This window comes from Podarcis vaucheri (genome assembly GCF_965113315.1).
Source record: "Podarcis vaucheri genome assembly, chromosome: 1".
NCBI lineage: Eukaryota > Metazoa > Chordata > Lepidosauria > Squamata > Lacertidae > Podarcis > Podarcis vaucheri.
Genome location: NC_138759.1, coordinates 28,827,239 through 28,848,009, shown reverse-complemented (window position 1 = coordinate 28,848,009; position 20,771 = coordinate 28,827,239). Strand labels below are relative to the sequence as shown.

Here is a 20,771-nt window from a genome sequence, read left to right as displayed (position 1 = left end):
TACGGTCTGGGAATTCATCCTGTTGGTTATCATTATTTAATATTTATTACATTTTTATCCCACCTTCCCATCTAGGGGCTGAGGGAAGATTCTTCATCCCATTTTTATCTCACAACAACCTTGTGAGGTAGAAGGCTTAAGAGGTAAGGGGTGACCTTGGGCCAACATGCTTTATGGCTGAGCAGGTTATTTGAATAGTGTCCCCCTGGTCTGACTTCAAACGTCTATCCACAACACTGCACTTGCTGTGGTTAATTTTAACTGACGTTTTAGAATTGGCAGTGATCCCCAAACAAGTAATTGTTAGTGTTAAAGCTGATAGGAGCAGTTATTTACTTGACAAGAGACTCATGGCTAAAGTCTGTAGCACCTGAACGTTTATAATTCTGCTGGAGTAGAAGGGAATTCAAATACAGAACTTGAAAGAGGGGTGGGAAGTATTCAGCTGTGGAGAATTTCAACTTGATGCCTCTGCTGTGCACACATTTTTGAAGCATTCGCCTTCGAACTTTCGTTCTTGAAGAATTCAAAAAATAAAGGTTAGCTCTATCACAGGAAGCGGGTGTGGTGGAACAACCCATGAACTTTGCTTAGGAAAAGGTATTTCCAGAAACCTAAATCCCTTCGGAAATATTTACGGTATTATACTTAATAAAGTAATTCTGCCATGCCCTATATGGTCCATAGATGACATAATGGAACACCAGCGTGCCAGAAAACAATCCTTTGTTCTACGCTGGAAGCTCAGCTCAAGCCAATCCTAGCTTTTCACTGGCAAGGGGGCGGGGGGCCCACCACTTTATGAAATATGTACTTTTCCATACTGCAGTATTTTTCCAGCTCATCTTAAATAGGAAAGTCTCCCCCACCCAACCTGTACAGAATAAACTATTCTAAGATTATGAAGGTTTTCCCACAAGAGAAAGGGGGATCTGAAGCCATCTTGTCAACAGTTCCATCATTTACAGAACATAATGAGATTTCCCATGCTAACAGCCATTTTAAAATATTAAACGTTTGCATTCGTAAAGCAATGTACGATTATGAACATTGGTGTGCAGGATTACACAAAGTGCAGTTGAGTTTTCAAAATTATCATACCACTCTTGAAAATAATTTCTGATTTCATTCTCCACAGCATGAGAAAATGAACAGAAATCCACCCCATTTGCTGACTGAGAACATAAGAAAGATTTCAGCTCAGAATAGGTGTGGGGCAAAATTTATGGGAGCAAAGCAAACTGGATAGCTCAGTTGGTTAGAGCATGGTGCTGTGGTAACACCAAGGTTGCAAGTTCGCTCCCCGTATGGGACAGCTGCATGTTCTTGCATTGCAGGGGGTTGGACTAGATGATCCTCAGGGTCCCTTCAACTCCACAATTCTATGATTCTAGAAAACAAAGGAAGGTTGTTGGAAGGGAGAAATTATTTGGAAACCCTAAGAGGGCAGTGATGGAAACAGTGCAAGAGTCCTTTAAATCTATTAGCACCGTTGCCTGCACACCTCCTCTCAGAAGTGGAGATTCCCACACACACACACACACACACACACACACACACACACACCTTTTGCATGCAGGCAGGCATATACACACGAAAATGCCAAAATGACTGACCCCAGCAGCTATTCCCAGTGTCTGAGAAAAATACACAATTTTATTGACTATACCTTTGTAACCTGCAATGCGCAGCAGTTTTTTTTCAACCATTGCTATCAAGGAAGTCTTTGTTAACGGCACCTGCACAGGACATTGATCACACGGGTCACACTCTGTATAAACTTGTCCTCCGGGGGCAGGTTATGCTGCTCACATGTAAGTGATAGAGTAGTGTCAATCATCATTAGCAGCTGCCAGGAAGCTCCATGCAGATGATGGGCTGTGGTTGAAAGCATGTTGGGAGAAGTGTGTGTGTGTGTGTGTGTGTGCGCGCACACACACACACACACACACACACACGCATGCAAGATTCAGCCCACAGAATCCAGAGAATCTCGGTTTTAAATCTACTACACATCCTGTGTAATGACAAAACGATAATCAAAGGAAGTGCATCGCTCATGCACTTCAGAGGCAGATAGATGCTACTTCCCTCCCCTATCACCATAAGGCAACTTTGCTCTTCTGAAACAAGCCTGTCCAAAACCATCTGGAAAAAACACAGACCCGTATTAGATTTGCAGCTGGAAGTAGTACTATAAAGAACAGATCTGATGGAATGCTGTTTTACTACTGTAGTTTTCAAGTTCACAGCCTTTTGCGGCTTAATGTCGCATCAAGAGGGAAATAATCCATTTCCTTTTCACCTCCTGCAGCTGCTGCCACCTCCCTTAGAGGGTAACAGCAGGAAGTAAAATGTGTATTATACGATTTGTTCTTGTGAGACAGACCTCTAAGCCTCTAGATTTTAAACATACAAAAAGCAGGCTCTTTTAACCTTGTTCTATCAATATGTATATTTTTTATTAAGCAGAACAGTTGGATTCCTGGAAACTGTTCGGCATCTAGGAAGTGATCTGCCGCAGAATTAAATTCTTAAAAAGCAAAGTTTGCTTCCCTTGCACATACTACTTTATTTGGCACTCTTGTTATATCCAAAGGTCACTATGGTAAAATAAGGGATGTTGGATTTTTTTAAAATGGAGAACAAAGTATTAGTATGATATTATACTCCATTTTAAGCATAGAAACATAGGGCAGGTACACCTGACCAGCTGTCAGCAGAAGTCATGTGCAATGACTTCGGCTTGTGCAATTCAGCTTTCCCTCCTTCTCCTCCCCAAATTAGCTTGGGGTGTTCAGGAGAACCCCAAAAACAACACACAGAGGGAGGAAAGTTGCGTGTCAAGACCCCACAGCCACTCCCTCATTGGAAATAACTCACACAAGGACACGAATATCAGGTTTAAGTTATTGGGCAAATTTTGGCCACAACTTTATTGAAATTACAGAATGTGAGCGGTATTGGCTTAGGCATTGCTTGGACCCGACTATATCTAACTCCTACCCATTGTGCAGGAAGTCCAGTAAGGGTAAGCCACCGGTAGGGGGAACCCTGTCGATACGAACCAACTCAAGCTCCCCCGGTGTTCCCGTCGGGGTCGTGTCAAGGCCTTAGCCCCCCAGCTGGGCTTCAGACTAGATCAACACCCCCGGGTTTCTTTAACGGAATACCCTTAAGCATGGAGGGGCAGGTGATGGCCACACCTCCCCTCCCTCACACAAGGTCAAACAATGCCTAACCGCAACCCTAACAAAGTTGTGACGATTGCTACAAGGTAGGCGAAAACCAAGTGGCCAGTGCCAATTTGCCAAGTGGAAAATTTCCTACCAGGCCCCTCGGACAACCAAGGCGACCAACCGAAGTCCATAGCAAGGCCATTGCCTAACCTGCAAAATAGGGAGGGAGGGCGGGTGATTGAGGAAGCGAGCCAAAGAGAAAGTCCTCTGGCTCGCTCCTCCGTTTAAACAGCCCTGGCCACGCCCCCCTAGCCAGCGGGTTGGCTGGCTGGGCTCTGACGTGGCCGGGATCCCCCAGGCAACAGGGGACAAAGTCCCCCGCCCCCGGTGGGGAGTGGGTGGCCACGCGGTCCACTGCAACTCCTCCCCACTGGGAAGTGGAGCGGATGAGGCATCAATCATCTGGAAATCTGCAATCCTTACACAAACAGAAGAAGCGTTGGGAAAACGTGACACTGCGTTCCACCCACAGAAAGTTGCCTTATGCAGATCTGGACCGCTGGATCCATCTAACTCAGTATTATCTACACAATGAACGGCAGCACCTCTCCAGGATTTCAGGCAGGGGACATTCCCAGCTACACCTGGCGATCCCAATGGCTGAACCTGGGACCTGCTGCACGCAAACAAGTGTCTCTCCCACTGAGTTACAATAGGAAGCAGGAAAAGTATGACTCTGAAAAAATATTAAAGACCTATCAACCAGATTTACAACAAATAGCACTTTGCATCCAGAATGGATTCCTACTTATTTTGCCATCTGTTTCGTAAGTTCTTGTTCGAGTTAAAGTTGACAAAGGGATTGCTGAACTCTGGTTTGTCCTTAACATTCCTTGGAGCAAGCTGGCAGCTTCCAATACAATCCTGATTACATAATTATTACAAGAAATTAAAGATTACTTTCAGACGTGCTGTTATGCCAAATTAAATAGTGCTGCTCTAATGGCTGCCCATTTCTGCTATTCAGAGTTGATTAAAATGCATTCTGATCTTCAAAGAGTAACAGCTGTGCTCAAGGGTATTTTTAAAATCACAATGTAAGAAGAAAAAAAGAAAACTTAACTAGCTTTTGAGAAGGTCCACAGTATCACCAGCAGTATCTTACCAAGTTTATGATCACAGAAAATATCACAGTATCAATGCACGGTACTTCATCTTAACTCATATACTTGTAAAATAAGGTACCAGGGGCAAATAATAAGAACAAAGAAAATTTCTCCTTCTGAGGCCCACACTTTGGAATTTGAAATGGATGGTTGAATTCAACAAACTTGTCCCGCTAGCAGCAGCCTGGTCAAAAGTAATGGGGCTTCTCTCCCTCTTACCCCTGGGCTCCCTTCATGCACCCCAACTCCCTCAAATTGACTCAGGGTGGTCAGAAGAACCCCTAGACCGTTAAGGAGGAAGGAAGGAAAAGAGGCGAGAGCATTCCACCAGGCAAGCAGAAATGCTTGAAGTGATTTGAATGACCTCTGTATAAAATAATAACAAAGAAATAAGGAAAATTGGTACGATACGTTTTAAGAATGTATTAGAAAATATGAAAAGATGAAGGTAACAATCATATGTACATTCAATATTAGAAATTTTAAATGCACCAGGAATTGATGGGAAGTCTATCACACCTTAGTAAGAACGTTGAACAAAAGAGACTGTATAAGAGTAGATCAATTTTTATTTGTATATTTACATAAGATTACTTATAGAAGATCATTTTTGGTTTATATGTTTGTTTTTGTTATGTATGAAACTTAATAAAGCATGGAAAACATAGAAAGAAAGAAAGAAAGAAAGAAAGAAAGAAAGAAAGAAATGCTTGCAGTGACAGAGCAATCTCAGGGATATTTTTTTTTATGTTTGACGTTTCCTGGAAGCCACCCAGAGTGGCTGGGAAAACCTAGCCAGATGGACAAGGTATAAACAATTATTATTATTATTATTATTATTATTATTATTACTACTACTACTACTATTTCATAGCTGTCAACGTTTCCCTTTTTTAAGGGAAATTCCCTTATTCCACATAGGATTCCTCGCAAGAAAAGGGAAAAGTTGACAGCTATGCTATTTTGAATCCTCCTGCTGATTTTAGATGTATGTTCTGTGGATCACGTCTAAAGTCAAAATCATGCATAATCAAAACACATTGGAGATTCCCAAAGTCTTTTTTCTTGGTTGGATGCCTGAGCCAGAACACCCGCCCCTTATTTGTTTGTTTGCTTGCTCACTTTGCTGCATGAACAACAACAATGCCTTTTTAGTAGCATTACTGCAACAACTGGTGCTAACATTATGCAACTAGTACATGGCAGGTTTAGAAGAAAACTGGAAAAAAGATTCAGTAAATGCACAAGTCATTGATATCGGCTATCAGCTGGTGGCCGCCTCTCCTCCATTTTGCTTGGTTGATGGGTGCAAGGTTGATGCCAAACGAAACATCAATTTAATTCGGAATCGGGTATCCAGCAATGCTTGATTAGACTGTGTGGCTGGACCAGCGTGTATCCAAATGGTTCCAACCAACAGAGATTCACTTTCTTTTACAGCAACTACAAAATGGGAGAATGATGTCCATGTGATTGATGGTGTGGTAAATCTGGGCTGTTTCCATGCACGGGAAGAGAGGAGCTAAATCTGCTGACTACTGCGATACGTCTGTTCCTTTCACAAACAGAATCATTCTTATTTGGCATTATTATGGGCTACTAGTTTGACTACAGAATTGGAAAATGCAGTATAAGAGGTTCAGCTTTGTTTGTGTTGATGCAACGCAAGGCAATTTACGTCGCACACCAACATGTGGGGGGAGAAGTCAAAAGGCGGTGCTGTCAACTGCTAGCTCTTTAGGAAAATCAGAACTTCAGATTAGTTCTCACAAAGGGCAGATGAAGTTGCAAATCATACTGCAACACTCAAGATGACATTTGAGATGTTCCTGGAGAAATAAGATGTGATGGAGAAGAGATCAAGCCTATCCTTCACCCAGACATTTCAGTTTTCATGCATAGGAATCATTTCCTTTGTTAAGCCATGGGGTGAAATTCCATTATGTAAACTCTCACCTGCAGCTCATGCAGAGGCTTACATGCTATTTGTGTGGCCACACTTCAGCCACAAATTGCAACTCAAAAAGTAGTAGAACCTAAGCTTATCATTTAAAGAGATGTTTACCTCTATTTGTATTCCAAGCTGTGCTTTCTCTTTGTCCTTGCGCTCTATACAACGCTTCAACTCTTCTATCTCTGACATAACAGCACTGTGATTCAGTTGTGCTCTCAATTCCCAGATCTGCTTTTCCATCTCTTGTTTCTCTGGATCAGACCTCTCAAGCACTGGAACAAACGTGGCATGATTTAGCATACGAAAAATTACAACAAACAAAAAAATGCACTCATACATAAAACACACATGGCTGCAGGAAAATCAGAAACAGCCAATTCCAGTTTCGATTAACCATAGTTTCACATATTGTCCAGACCCTAAACCATGGTTAATCTTAACGATGTTTAGTGGAAACAAGTAAACCACAGCTTGTATGGTTCAGATGACACACCAAACTGAAGCTAAGCAAAAATAGAAACAAAGACTTCAAAACTCCTCACTGTGGCCATGTCAAAATGAGGATGAAAGACTTCGAACTCAGAGGAAGCTATGCTTGTTCTCACAAATCAAATCAGCCCATAAAACAAAGTTTATCGACCAGCAGTATTGGTGGCCTTGACTACAGGATAAGGCGATAGTTAGATAAACAGAAAGATCGGTTAGAGTAAATACCAAATTACTTTAAATTTCTTTTCAATTCTATGAGGAGACTGACATGGCAAGCACAGGCCTCCATGAATTAGCTTATTGCCTCCACTGCCTTGTGGATTACTCTGGGGGGGGGTGAAGAATAAGGCAGTTCACACCTTGACCAAAAAGAAGTGGGATTCCATCGGGTTCTAGGCAGGCATTGCTTATAGTCACTGGCAGCGGTCCACAAAGATAAAACACAAAAATGTGTCATCTGACGAAGATGGAAGGGTGCCCTCAAATTTTGCTTTAAAAAAAGGAGTTGGGTTAAAAATTATCAAAAAAGTATTTTCTGTTCTTTATTTGTTTGAACACCTTCTGAACTTTCCCACAGAAAATATTATGTGAAACAGCCTCAATCTGATAGTTCGTGAGAATTTTCATGCATCCCATACTGTTAGATAACTGCATCTTCACCGTCCTGTTTTCCTTCAAGAATATTTAAATGAAATGCCCTTCCCAAATTCCATTACCTGGAAAAGGGTCCATTTCACTTATTCTGTATCCAAACAATACAGTATCGTGTATGGGTTTTCTATGACATTTTCTGAATGCATATGAAGAATACTTTTTTTAAAAAAAATACTTTGGCTTTCCTATTAATTATTCTTGGGTAAATTAGATTCATTGTCATGTCAGGAAGGTAAGCCATGCTCATGTTTCCCCTGACAGAGTGAGAGCAGTGCCAAGTAACAGAAATAGCCACGTTTCAAGAAGGAAAGCCTGCCACTGGACCCTGGCTAGAAGCATCTCCATTCATACAGTGGAAAGGATATACGAGGGATATTGAGGCTTGAGGATGCAACTGCTATTTATAGCTGTTTTAAGCATACCAGCAGGGCACATTTAGAGATCAACCTGTATTGATTTGTTCTGCATCACAAGGGACCAAAGCTGAGCTCTACTGAGCACAGCTGATTTGCAACCTCCATTTACTGCCACACAGTGCTCCCCTACTAGCCCTTTGAAAATGAATGGCTGGCACCCAACAGTAGGTTTCGGTGGATTGCTTCCAGACCCCACTGATGCAATTACTTCTAGTGAATGCTCCAGATCTAGCTCCTAATATTTTTCACACACTACTGCCTGCCTCTGCTATCTTTGTGCAACTTCTACCATGCTTGTTACGATAGCAGGGACCTACAGCTCGGACAAGACAAGCCCAAATTCCAATTCATAATCCTTCAGCAGCCTGTAAGAAATCAGATCCTAGCTGGTTGCCAGTCTACCTAACAAAAAAATGTATTAGCAAGGCTTTTGCTAAATCAAGAATTTAAGATATGAAATATGAACTGCCTAGCGTTTGCTAAACTGCAGCTTCGATAATGGCTCACATTTAATTTACACAACTCCTTTCACATAAATCTCTGAATTAACTTTTGTCTATTTCGGTCACGATGAGGAGGAGGTTCAATGTGCTGAGATTGTGAACAACAGACATTGAGACATATGCTTTTGTTCACAACTTGATTTTGCCCACAGTTCTCTGTTATTTCCAGCTTTCAGTAAACCAAGACTTGCCATTTCAAGCGCTGAGTCTTCCTCAAGGTATAGTTACTATAAGGTCTTATTTTTCTGTCCTGAATAGTAATGGGGAAAAGAGTGTTACCTCTTTGCCGCCTCCCGTCATCCTTTTGCTCAGCTGGATGGCTCTGGCGATGCATGGCAACCTGAGATATTTGATGGTGAAGATTCAGTCGTTCCTCTTCTGCTCTAAGGAGTTGGGAACGAAGATCCTCAATCTAACACACACACACACACACACATATACACAGACAAGTGCCAGCTTTTTTAACAAACCAGAAACCAATTTCAATAAAATGTGGAGGCATATTTTCACTGACATTATCAATTCTTTAAAAGATCCTAAAGCAAAATGTGACCATTACCCATACACTATACTTAGCAATGAGCCAAGCATAAGCAGCATGAGATTTCTCTGTTTTAAATGGAAGCTTCCGATTCAGGAGGATATCCCCACCCGGCTCCCTCTTTATCAAACTGCCTTGGTCTTTGGCTTTTTCAGCTTGGGGAGTTGTTTAAGGTATACCTCTTCACACAGGCCCCTGGGTCCTCATGCTGTTGTTGAAAAGAGGCCGCTGGGATATCTGATCTTATCAGTCACTATACTGCTTTGCCAGTGAGTATTATCTCACTGCTGCTACACTGATGTGCTGTTTTGGAGGATTTAAGCAGCCTTGGTTCTTTTATTAGTTTTAATTGTTTTATATTTTATTTCATCTTTTGTAAACTGCTTTGCCATTATTAAAGAAACGTTGTTATCTAAATGAATTAATAACAAGGGGGGAAATGCAAGGGACCTCTCCACATGCAATCAGAAACCCTGCCTACTCAAAAGGTTCCCAAAGAACACACAGGTTCCTTCACAGCTTATGCATGTATGGAATGGGAGTAACAATCCCACATTGCCCTCTGAGGGCATTCTGCATAATTTTGTGCACTGCAACACCGAGATGGGGCAAAACTGGGCTGTTACAAAACCAAGCACACCAACCGAGCCTCAGTGAAAGACAAAGAAGTTTATTTGACTAGCTGGTTTTGCTTCTGAATAAATTATACAGCTAGAGGCCAGCAGAGAGATTAGCCACTTCAAGGCAATTTGTTTTCGCCAAGTTATAATTTGCTTGTGCAAAAGTAAAACAAGGTAAAGCAGTTCCAGGACGGAGGGTGGGGTGCTGCTGGTGGAGGAATCCAATCGCTCTTTTCACTATCTTTAGTAAATTACTTTCTCTGCTCTTTCAAAATACATTGAAATGTGCCCAATAATTTATACTATCACAACATTAAACAACCCTTAAACCCAAAGAAAGTAAACCATAAATATAACATGTAATCTATTTCATCATATCCACAGGTATGCAGGTGTGAATGTGTAAGTGAGAATTTATTTTTAACCAAACTAAAAACAACAGCTATGGAGCGTCTTATTTGGCGTGACAGAGTCTGCAGAACTAATTTTCTAGAGCGTCAATTAGAACAAAGTAAGATCCAAATGCAGAGCAATCCCTGAAAGCAAACACTAGGCACATTCCAGCTGTGACAAACTACAGTATAAGGTAAGTCCTTCAAGCTGCTGATGCTATCATGTAGCCTGTTGTCCCCTCCTGCTTTCATACAACATATTCAAGTGCTAGCTTCCCCTACCCACCCAGTGTGGTGCAGTGGACAGAGTGCTAAACTTGGGCCCAGCAGACCTGGTTCAGATCCCCCAAATAGCTATAAAGCCAAACAAACAAACATTCTAAGTGTTCTTTCTCTAGAATGGGCAGGATACAAAAGGCAAAACGTTATATTAATACGCCATGCCACAAGATAAGCAAGCCAATCCGCTTCTGCTACATTTCTCAAGTTGACTTTGGCAAAAGAACTTCATGTTGCTCTCATTTGCGTGTTACGCTAAGTCAAACCATGGTTTAGCACAAATGAGCAAATGTTGGACTCCTTTGCTGCTGCACTAAGCAAAGCCTGGCTTAGCACGTCGTTTCAGTTCTGCTCTATGCAGACAAATCATGAGCTGAAACTAAGACCTGCCTTTGGTTTACGGCTCATAGTTTCTCCGGGAAGAGCTAGACCAGGAGCTTAAGTCTGGACAACATGCTAAGGCAAACCACAGTTTACCACAGCAGCACAATGACTGGACTGGAGCAAAGCACCAGCTCCTCTCTGGAGGCCTACACATTTGCACTAAGCTTAGCACCATGTGAGAACCAGACTAATAAACTATCATTCTGTAATAAAGCTTGGTATGCACTTTTGTGGCTGTTTTCTTATCATACTTATTTCTAACTTCCTACCGCACTATTTGATAGAAAGTTTTAAGAGCACTGCCTACTGTGAACAGAGACAGGTTTTTACACAGGAAAGTAGTTACCTGGTGGAGAAGAACCTCTCTGCTGTTTTCCGACTGATCCAGTTTCCTCCGGGACTGCTCCAAATCTTGTTCAAGCTTATTCGGATTAGAAAGAGTGACAAAAAAATCATTCCACTGCTAGTAATGTCATGAATTATTTAGCTACAATATTTAATATACCCAGAAGTCTGCTGAATGCTCATTTCCTATGCAACACTTTGCTAAGCTCGCCAAATGCCTATTATGCCAATGCTTCCTTAGATCAAACGATCTGTTTACAAATACATGCATTTCTGCCTCTCCTAAAAACTACGTTATGTAACTGAGTTGCGCGTGTTATCTCCCTCATACTCTAGATGGGCTCCCCTTTCAAGGTGGCAACACAGTTTGAAAGGTTGTTTGACTCATAATAACCAGAAATCCCAGGTTGAGAAGGGAAAAAAGTAAAAACCCAAAGGCACATTAAAAAAAAAGAAACACCCAGAATTTCAAGCCAGAATGAAGAATGGGTATTGCAGATGTCTGTGATTAACTCAAAACTGAACGCAAGTTCTTGAAAGAACAACAAATACCCTCTTAGTTATAGTTATATTAGCCCTTGAAAGGGTTTGGAAAGTGAAGCTGCTGCGAAATGCAGCAGCCAGAATAATTTCTGGTACTTGGCTTTCCTGACCACACCACTCGGTTTGAGTCCAGGCCTAACTCAAAAATCCTGGTTATTACATACAGGTGAAACTCGAAAAATTAGAATATTGTGGAAAAGTTCATTTATTTCAGGAATTCAACTTAAAGGGTGAAACTAATATATGAGATAGACTCATGACATGCAAAGTGAGATATGTCAAGCCTTTATTTGTTATAATTGTGATGTTTATGGCGTACAGCTGATGAAAACCCGAAATTAACAATCTCAGAAAATTAGAATATTAAATGAAATCAGCAAAACAAGGACTGCAAATAGAGCAATATTGGACCTCTGAGAAGTAGAAGCATGCATATGTACTCAGTACTTGGTTTGGGCCCCTTTTGCTTCAATTACTGCCTCAATGCGGCGTGGCATGGATGCTATCAGCCTGTGGCACTGCTGAGGTGTTATAGAAGACCAGGAATCATCAATAACAGCCTTCAGCTCTACTACATTGCTCGGTCTCATGTATCTCATCTTTCTCTTGGCAATGCCCCATAGATTCTCTATGGGGTTCAGGTCAGGCGGGTTTGCTGGCCAATCAAGCACAGTAATCCCATGTCCATTGAACCAGGTTTTGGTACTTTTGGCAGTGTGGGCAGGTGACAAAGTCCTGCTGGAAAATGAAATCAGCATCCGCATAAAGCTCGTCTGCGGAAGGAAGCACGAAGTGCTCCAAAATCTCTTGGTAGATGGCTGTGTTGACCCTGATGACATGGCTCCCCAAATCTCTTTTCTGATGAGAGCAGATTTTGCATCTCATTTGGAAACCAAGGACCCAGAGTCTGGAGGAAGAATGGGGAGGCACACAATGCCAGATGCTTGAAGTCCAATGTGAAGTTTCCACAGTCTGTGTTGATTTGGGGCTTCATTAAGCTTCATTAAGCCCAGGGTCAATGCAGCCATCTACGAAGAGATTTTGGAGCACTTCATGGATCTTTTAAGTGATGGCTCCCCAGTTGTGAAAATCCCTCTGAAGGGAGGTTAGTTCAGCAGGTGGTGAAGGCATTTTTATTTCACCAAGCTTTTGCCGCATTTTAATTCTCGCTTTTCTATTGCATTTGTTTTATTGGTTTCTTCTCCTACCCCCTAGTTTTAATAGCAGTGAGTGTTTTAACTGTTGTTAAGGGCCAAATTTATCTGCGTGGGCCTCAACAAGTATGACGCCTTCCTGTTTTTACAGGCTTAAGTATTCTTGATGTAGGTCACCTTGGAAGGAGCAGTACAATCTGGGCAGGTGCCTCTGAAAAGAAGCTGGACATCTTACTATGAAAGGCACAGAGTTTGATGCTGATACCTGCTATTATATGTTAAAGCAAAGATACTTCATATTTTTAAAGCATGGGTGCAAAAGTCACTGCATCAATTGCAACATGAAGATACTACACCATGAACATTAAAAAAAACCACAACTTACTTTGTTTTTTTCACCCTCCATTTTCAGTACTTTATTCTTCAAGACAGTTTCCACTTCATTAGCTTTAGCATCTTGTTGTTTTAAAGCCTTGAAGGAAGAAAATGGGAATTTGTTTCTTTTTTGCAAAACCATCAAAGCCTTAATTTATAAAATATGCTGACATTTGTATTATTTACACATGCACAAACACAGCAGAACACACTGGTGTGTGAGATTATATCGTGCAAAGCTATAAATAGATGTATCGAATGCATAGTGTCCACAACTAAGCTTGTTACCTTGCAATCCATTAGCTTCCATACCCCAATAAGCAAGCTGAGCCTCAGCCTGCCTCAACTCTCCCTTCAAGACACAGAATGTTTAACCCTTTCCCAAGCTGGATGTATGTTCAAAATCATAAACTCCCACACCTATTTTAACTGTCAAAAGATATATAAGATCCCCTATCTTTTACCTCTTGGGGAGAAAAACAGTAGGGTGTGTGGAGAAAGAAATTTTCAGTATACAGATATCTAGGATGGAAAGGGTTAAACAGCCCTCTTCTGCCACTCAGTCGGAAGTCCCCCAATCAGGTGGCACTGTGGTCTAAACCAATAAGCCTCTTTGGCTTGCCGATCAGAAGGTCGGCCGTGTGCGGTTTAAATCCTTCCGGTGGGTTGAGCTCCCATTGCTCTGTTCCAGTTCCTGCCAACCAAGCAGTTCGAAAGCACACCAGTGCAAGTAGATAAATAGGTAAACGGCATCTCTGTGCGCTCTAGCACTTGTCATGGTGTCCCGTTGTGCCAGTAACGGTTTAGTCATGCTGGCCACATGACCCAAAAATCTCTCTGCTCCCTTGGCCTGAAGCGAGATGAGTGCCGCACCCCATAGGCGTCTTTGACTGGACTTAACTGTCCAGGGGTCCTTTACCTTTACCATTACCTTATCTGACAAAAGCATTGCACTTCCACTTGATATGTCTACCCAGCATTGCTGGAAGTGATATGTAATGGGGCCATCAGGCAAGAGGAAGGCTGTATAATTGCAGACAAATCTAGGAAGTCCCCTTGTCAGCATGGCTATGTGTACAACAGGGTAGGGCAATCTCATTGGCTCCAACCCAAGAAGCCCAACTTAAGCCTATCGGAAGGACATTTCAGAATATTAAACCAATAACTGAGCTCCTTGCATGATTCTTAAGCAGCACAGGTGAACACAAAAATGTAGTAGAATAAAGGGTTCAAAGTAACCCAGGTTTAACTAGATTTAAACAGTTTAAAACAGGAAAGTAGCAGTTATGGGGAAGTTTAGGCCCTCCAAGTACTATCGCTAGATAGAGAAGACAATTCTGGCAATGTAGGCAAATAATCTGTACCTGGTCTAAGGCAGTTTCCTGTTGAATTTACCTCACAGAGGATTGTATGCAGCTTGGAGATGCCTTGCATACTGGCTCCACAATGTCAGCTATACTAGCACAGAAAAACTAGAAGCAATAAGTAACCGCGGAAGATTTTGCTAACACAGAATAGGAATTAGGCATCTTATCATTAAGACATCTTAACTCAGTCTTGGAAATCAATATGCCAACCTCAGCTTATCAAAGCAGCACTGAAGGATATTTAGGCCATTAAGCAGCAATAACATGAAATAAAAAAGCAATCTCTCACCCCACTGGTATTTCAAATAAGCCATTCCATTTTATTTTCCAGGTACAGTAAAAATAAATAGTCCATAACTGTATTGGTTTTACGAAAAGCAGGTATATGACTAAACAGCACATACACACACACGAAAGGAAATTTTCAGAACCAAGGAAAATGCAGAGTCTCTCACATACCACACGTGGAAGTAAATCAAACCTATTTTGCCTAGACTGCTCTGCCAATAGCATACTCGCATCAGTCACTTGTGACCTAACAGAAATAAAGAACCGACTTCAGACTATGGTTGAAGATCCTAGCTCATTCCCAACTTAATAATCATAGGTTTTCAGTTTGGATTTAACAGGAAACAATCATTGATTAGATTTCCTGGGTTAACTGCAGTGTGCGGAGAAGGGAGGAAAACATTGGAAACCGCCTTATATCGAGTTAGACCCCTGGTTCATCTAGCTCTCTCCAAGGTTTCACACGGGAAACCATTCCCAATCCTGCATGGAGATATTGGGGATTGAACCAAAGACTTTTTGCCTGCAAAGCAGATTCTCCACCACTGAGCTACGAGGGCTGGCAGTAGCATATGTCGGAGTCTGCAGGCACAAAGCTTGCAAAGGTCCCAGAGATCTAAGCCAAGATCTGTACGTCCAAAACAGGCCACTGCCTAGCCTTGCCTATTCAGAAGTTCCCAAAGCTGAATAACCAAGGGAGCATGCTGCCAGCCCCCTACTGGACCAAGGGGGTGTTCCAAAGACCCACACAACTGGTTCTGCATGATCAGAAGGAGGGGCTATGGATTTGTGTTTCTCAAAACAGCAGACACCCACCATACACAGCAAGCTGCTTTTGAAACCAAGGAGACTTTCAAAAGCAGCCTGTGATAGAAAACCCTACCAGGCATGCTCAAGCTTGTGGGAATGCCTAAAGTGGCGCTTTGGATCCCAGCCCATATTTACCAAGGAGGGGAATCAGCCCATTGTTCGGGCTTCTATTTAATTTCTTAAATGTGATCATCTGGATAGAGGAAAACAGTCCATAAGTGTTGTAAAGAGCATAACACTTAAAACCTATTTATAAAAAAAACACACACACACCCAATGTTAATGACAGACACTTTCCCCCAAAGAGCCAACTATCTAAGTAAACTACGATAATGCTGTGGAGTGACAAATCGAGTTCAGATAAGAGCTACAGCAATTACAAAGTCAGTGTCATACGGTGTCAAGAGCAATTGTGTTTGCTGCTATATTTCTCTAATTAAAAGTTATGGAAGAATAAATAAGAAGGTGCGTACTACAGGCACAGTAATTGTTAAATAGGGTTATCCTCAAGACATGCATGTAATAAGATGCTTTTCTTCTCCTAAGCCTGGGAAATTGCAGACCCATCAGCCAAACATGAATCACAAGTAAATTGATGGATGGTGCTATTAAAGCCAGAGATGCCAAATATACAGAAGAAGGAGAAAGAGAATCCTTCCCAAGGAAGAATAAACACCATTTCTGCGGCAGGAAGACTCGCCTCACCAACCTTCTTCAGGAGTGTCAAACAGGCAGATAAGTGCAATTTAGCTGTTATTCAAAACGTGGACTCTCAAAAACACTTCTGACAGCATCAAAGGTCCATGAGAAGGAAGATCCTTTTACAGAGGACCAAGCAGCAGCATTCTGTCAAGCTATAGCAGAAGGAAAGGTGGGGCTGCAGGACCATTCCATCAGCTTGCCTGGAGGACCAGCCCCATTGAGCTCCTTCCTCCATCAACTGCCACCTGGCAGAGGGAGAGGGGGGAAGCAGGACCACTCCATCAGCCCTGCTGAGATCAGCTCTTCTTGACTCTTCCTTCCCTCCATTCCAGCTGATCAATATAAGAACTGATAATCTAAGGAAGCAACCCTTAGATTGTAAACTTGTGGGCAGAGACTGTCTGTTTTCCATTGATCTTATGCAAGTTCCTGCGGGGGGGGGGGGCTTACTTAAAACATTTAAGTTGTACTGGCCGGTCAGGAGCATCCTCAGAAACACCACCATCCCTGGGCCCGGCTGGCAAGTTTTTAAAATGATCTGCCCAGCCAGCACAACTCTTCTCCTTGATGAAAATCACTCAGCACTGACAAGAGGCAAAAAGCCAGGTGTCTACAGGCCCCACTGCTTACCACCTGACAAGTTCATGGAAGGGAAAGGGTACTTCCATGGCCCAGGAGACACTGAGAGGGAACAGATGCTATGCAGAACAGCACCAGAAGCATCCTCTTCTCCTCCACCACTGGAGGAGGTCAAGGCTCCTGCTGCATTAAGAAGGGTTGTGACACGTCCAGGGCTAGGCAGGGCCAGAAATGATGGCTATGGGCACTGAACATATCCATCATCCATTTGTCTAGCACTACATTATCACACTTTAATCCATCTCTGGATTATATTTGTGCAGTGCATCCCTTTGTGGGTGGGATCTTTTTAATGCATTTCTCCTTCTTCTTGGTTTTAACGTGTCTATGTGGGGCTTATTGTCTATTTGTTTGGTTGGAAGTCGCTTTGGGTTACCCTAGGCAAGATAAAGTGACTGACAAATTAAAGGAATGAATAAATAAATACAATGTCTGAAGCACAGCCCATTTTGGCCCTTAGGACCAGCTGTAGGGGACTGAGGACTTCTCTCCAATGAGACTAGAAGAGCAATGCAAGAAGATCTGAAGAATGGACAGGGGGACAAGCCAGTTACAGTCCTGAACTGGGGAATGCCTCTTAGATTAGGGGTGGAGAACAGGGGTCCCTTCAGCTGTTGCCAAACTGCAATTTGCATCGTTGCTGACCATTAGGACATGCTGGCTGGTGCTGAAGTCCATCAAAATTTGGAGGGCAACAGATTCACCACTACTGTCTTAGGGGATGCAGACAGTGTGTTGTGGGAAGGTGATCAGCTGACTCTTTATTTTCTCCATAACTACTGTTGGCCAATCAGGGAACCAGTTGGGGACAAAATGCTGGACTAGTTAGACCCTTTGCCTGAGCGCAGAATACACAGTTCCTCATTATGTTCACTTCCTCAAGAAATGACCCCAACACCCAGGAGCTCAGTTGCTCCCCCCTCCACACACCTCCCCTAACGCCTCTCTTTAGACATTAGTTCAAGAAAAACATAAAAATGTCAAAAGTCCAAATCACAAAATTGGGAGGTGGGGGTGGGAAGAGAAATTGGAAAGCATTTTAGAGTGCCCTTACAACAATTAGCACTCCGGAATGCAACATGCATAAAGAAATCACACGTTTAACTGCCGGCTGGACCGTAGGGGGTATAAATAAAATGCGCACCTCTGTGCCATCACTACTAAAAAGAGAAAAGAAATTCAGCACATTCCAACAAGGTTTGAAACTGTGAAATGGGATTTGCTCAGCCCCCTTGCTCTTCACGGATGGCAAAACACTGGCTCCTAGTGGCCACAGAGATTCTGCAGGCTTCTTTTTTTCTCAAAATGCATTGGCGTCGTAAAGATTTGAAAGCAACTGAAAAGATAAACTCTGAGAAGCAAATTTAATCCCATGTAAAACAATTCAAATGGCAGGAAATCAATTCTTACCCTAAATACATAGTTGCGTTGACTAGCTGTTAGTTAGTTAGTTAGTTAGTTAGTTAGTTAGTTAGTTAGTTGGCTTCTGTCTGTCGCAAGAGACAATGGAGTGCGCCTCTGAGGGCGAAGTCAAACCGCTGTGTTAGCGTAACCAAAGTTACCTCCCTGGGGCGAAAGCCAGGCAAACCATTCTTTATTATACAGTGGCATCCCTTGGCTTTGAGTGCTGGTCAAATTTCTTTTATTCGATCAAAGCCTCATGATAAGCACAGTTACAGATAGGTAGCCGTGTTGGTCTGCCATAGTCAAAATAAAAAATTCCTTCCAGTAGCACCTTAAAGACCAACTAAGTTAGTTCTTGGTATGAGCTTTCGTGTGCATGCACACTTCTTCAGATTCTTTTTCATGATAAGCACAGTTCAGGGAAAGTGGTAAAAACATAACGCAAGCCCTGGTTCATCAGCTCTGCAACCTTCCAACAGAGGCGAATGACAGCCAGGAGTAGAAAGCTGGGCCAGGGGGCTGCAGTGGTTGGCAGTGGACCCCTGCTATTGTTCTTTTTTTAAAAAAATGCATACAGAGGTTTGGAAACAACAGCATAGGCAACTCCCAATTTACACAGAGGTTACATTCCAAGGCATCGCGTTCATCAGTTAAATTGCGTATAATTGAAACACAATTGGCAAAGCCTGAAAACACCAGAATCGCTCCCTCCAAACCTCCTTGCTCAAACTCGATAACTCTCCACATGCCTCAGAAGTCGGTCCAAGGGCTCCTGGGATTGCATTTACAAAGGCTCATGGGATAGCCAGACATTGTTTTCACATTTTCTTTTTTGCCCTCTCTGGGTTCACATCTGCCATTTTTAAAGTCACTTTGGGGTTCGGTGCAATGCGCACTGGCGTGGTTGCAAATCAATTGGCTATTGCCGGTACCAAATGATGCACATAGCTCCTGAAAAAGTAACAAACATCTGGAAAAAATAAATAAATTGCTAGCCCATTTGAGAATTTACTGTGCAGAACTCAAACACCTTCATTTCCTCTCCACTCTAATGGATCACAACCTTTTACCACCATTCCATGAAATTTAAAGACAGAGAATTCAAAACTCTTTGACCCAAGAAGAGCACATGAATCTTTACCCAAATTAAAATGTATGCTACTTTCTCTCTTTTTCTTCTTTAATGTGACCTCCGAAAGGAGAGTCACTCTTTCAGAACAGAAAGTGTCAATCTAAATTAATCCTCACTGGCTTATACTGCACTGTATAATCTGCAATTGCCTTTTTTTAAAAAAGCACATAGGTCACCACATGTATTAAGGCAACCAAATATGAAATTAAACTTTTCATAGACTCTGTGAGACACCAGAGTAAAGTCAGTCAGAGATGACTATCCAAATAATCGCCCAAGCACTTAAATTAAATCTAAAATTACAAAGTACGCATTTTATCTCCCCGAGGTTTTCAAGTGTTAGGGTGGAGTAATTTCTCTACCACTCTTGCAGGCATTTCACACACTCTTTTCTAAGAGAGGGCCAAAAGGGCCTTAATTTGCCTTTTCAAAAAGCGAACAATAGCTCAGTTTGTCTCCACAGCACAAACTCTTGTACTCTGCCAGATGCATTTTGCTTCAAGCAAAGCTGATTATACAGCACGAGGAAACCGGCTATTCATTACATCATATTTAGGCTTCAAGAGAGCAGTATTCACAAGGTGGTTGTTAACAGCGTTTTTAACAGTTTAAATCTTAGGTGTAACTGAAGATGTTTAAAAAGAAACACAAAAAACCCCAAAGCCTGCTCAGAACCAAAAAAACGCTTTAAATACTCGCTGCCTCAGGGAAGAGAACCCCTTTCATGTATGGCTGTCTGACAGTTCGCTTGATGCACAACAAAATGCATCTGCAAAAATGGCAGTCATTCCTTGAAATAATTAGCTCAAACCAGACAGGGAGCAAGGACCAGATAGATATGCAGTTCTGTACGTATTTTAAAAAAACTTGACTGCTTTGCATACCTCCTGCAGATGCAGAGACATGTGTCCCAGCTGATCCTGACGTCTTTCAACAAGCTGCCTTTCCGAGCGGATTTCTCGTTCTATCTCCTGAAGCCTCCTCTCCACCTGTTCCGACACCTTCAATGAAAAAGGCGGGTTGGGGAGAAGTGAAATTCTTCCGTTAGCATGGCATTGAAAGTTTAAAAAAAAAAATACCACTCGTTTTTCTAGCAAAGTAAATGCAAAGGCCTAAATACACTTGTGAAGTCCTCCGTTGGTTAGCAATGAAATGCCTATCTGCCTTGTGGTAAAGAAGATGAAAAGCAAAAGGGGGGAGGGCACAGAAACAACGCTGGGGCAAGCTCCACTCAGGTTGTCTGTGCCCTCCAACACCACCTCCCTTCACAGGGCCAAGAGAAACACCTGTCCCACGGGAAGGAGAAAGAAAGCAAAGCAAGTAAGCAAAGACAACTACCGGACCGGCTCCAATTGGACTGTCCCCACCTCCCCAAGCCTTGCACTCCATGCCATTTATTTGTCTTATTCTTTTAAAAATGTAAACTGCCTCAGGT

The 20,771-nt window shown here is 42.3% G+C and overlaps 1 protein-coding gene across 5 annotated transcripts in view; it reads right to left on the bottom strand.

Annotated features, from left to right (window-relative positions):
* The window catches only part of CEP128 (centrosomal protein 128), a 185,316-nt gene that overhangs the window by 140,810 nt on the left and 23,735 nt on the right, over positions 1-20,771 (bottom strand). For all 5 annotated transcript variants that reach the window (XM_082232527.1, XM_082232528.1, XM_082232526.1 and 2 more), the window contains exons 8-12: positions 20,221-20,337; positions 13,005-13,091; positions 10,924-10,998; positions 8,641-8,773; positions 6,411-6,571 (exon numbers count right to left, since the gene is read on the bottom strand). In XM_082232527.1, coding sequence (XP_082088653.1) covers positions 6,411-6,571; positions 8,641-8,773; positions 10,924-10,998; positions 13,005-13,091; positions 20,221-20,337 — 573 coding nt within the window. The remainder of the gene's footprint in view (positions 1-6,410; positions 6,572-8,640; positions 8,774-10,923; positions 10,999-13,004; positions 13,092-20,220; positions 20,338-20,771) is intronic.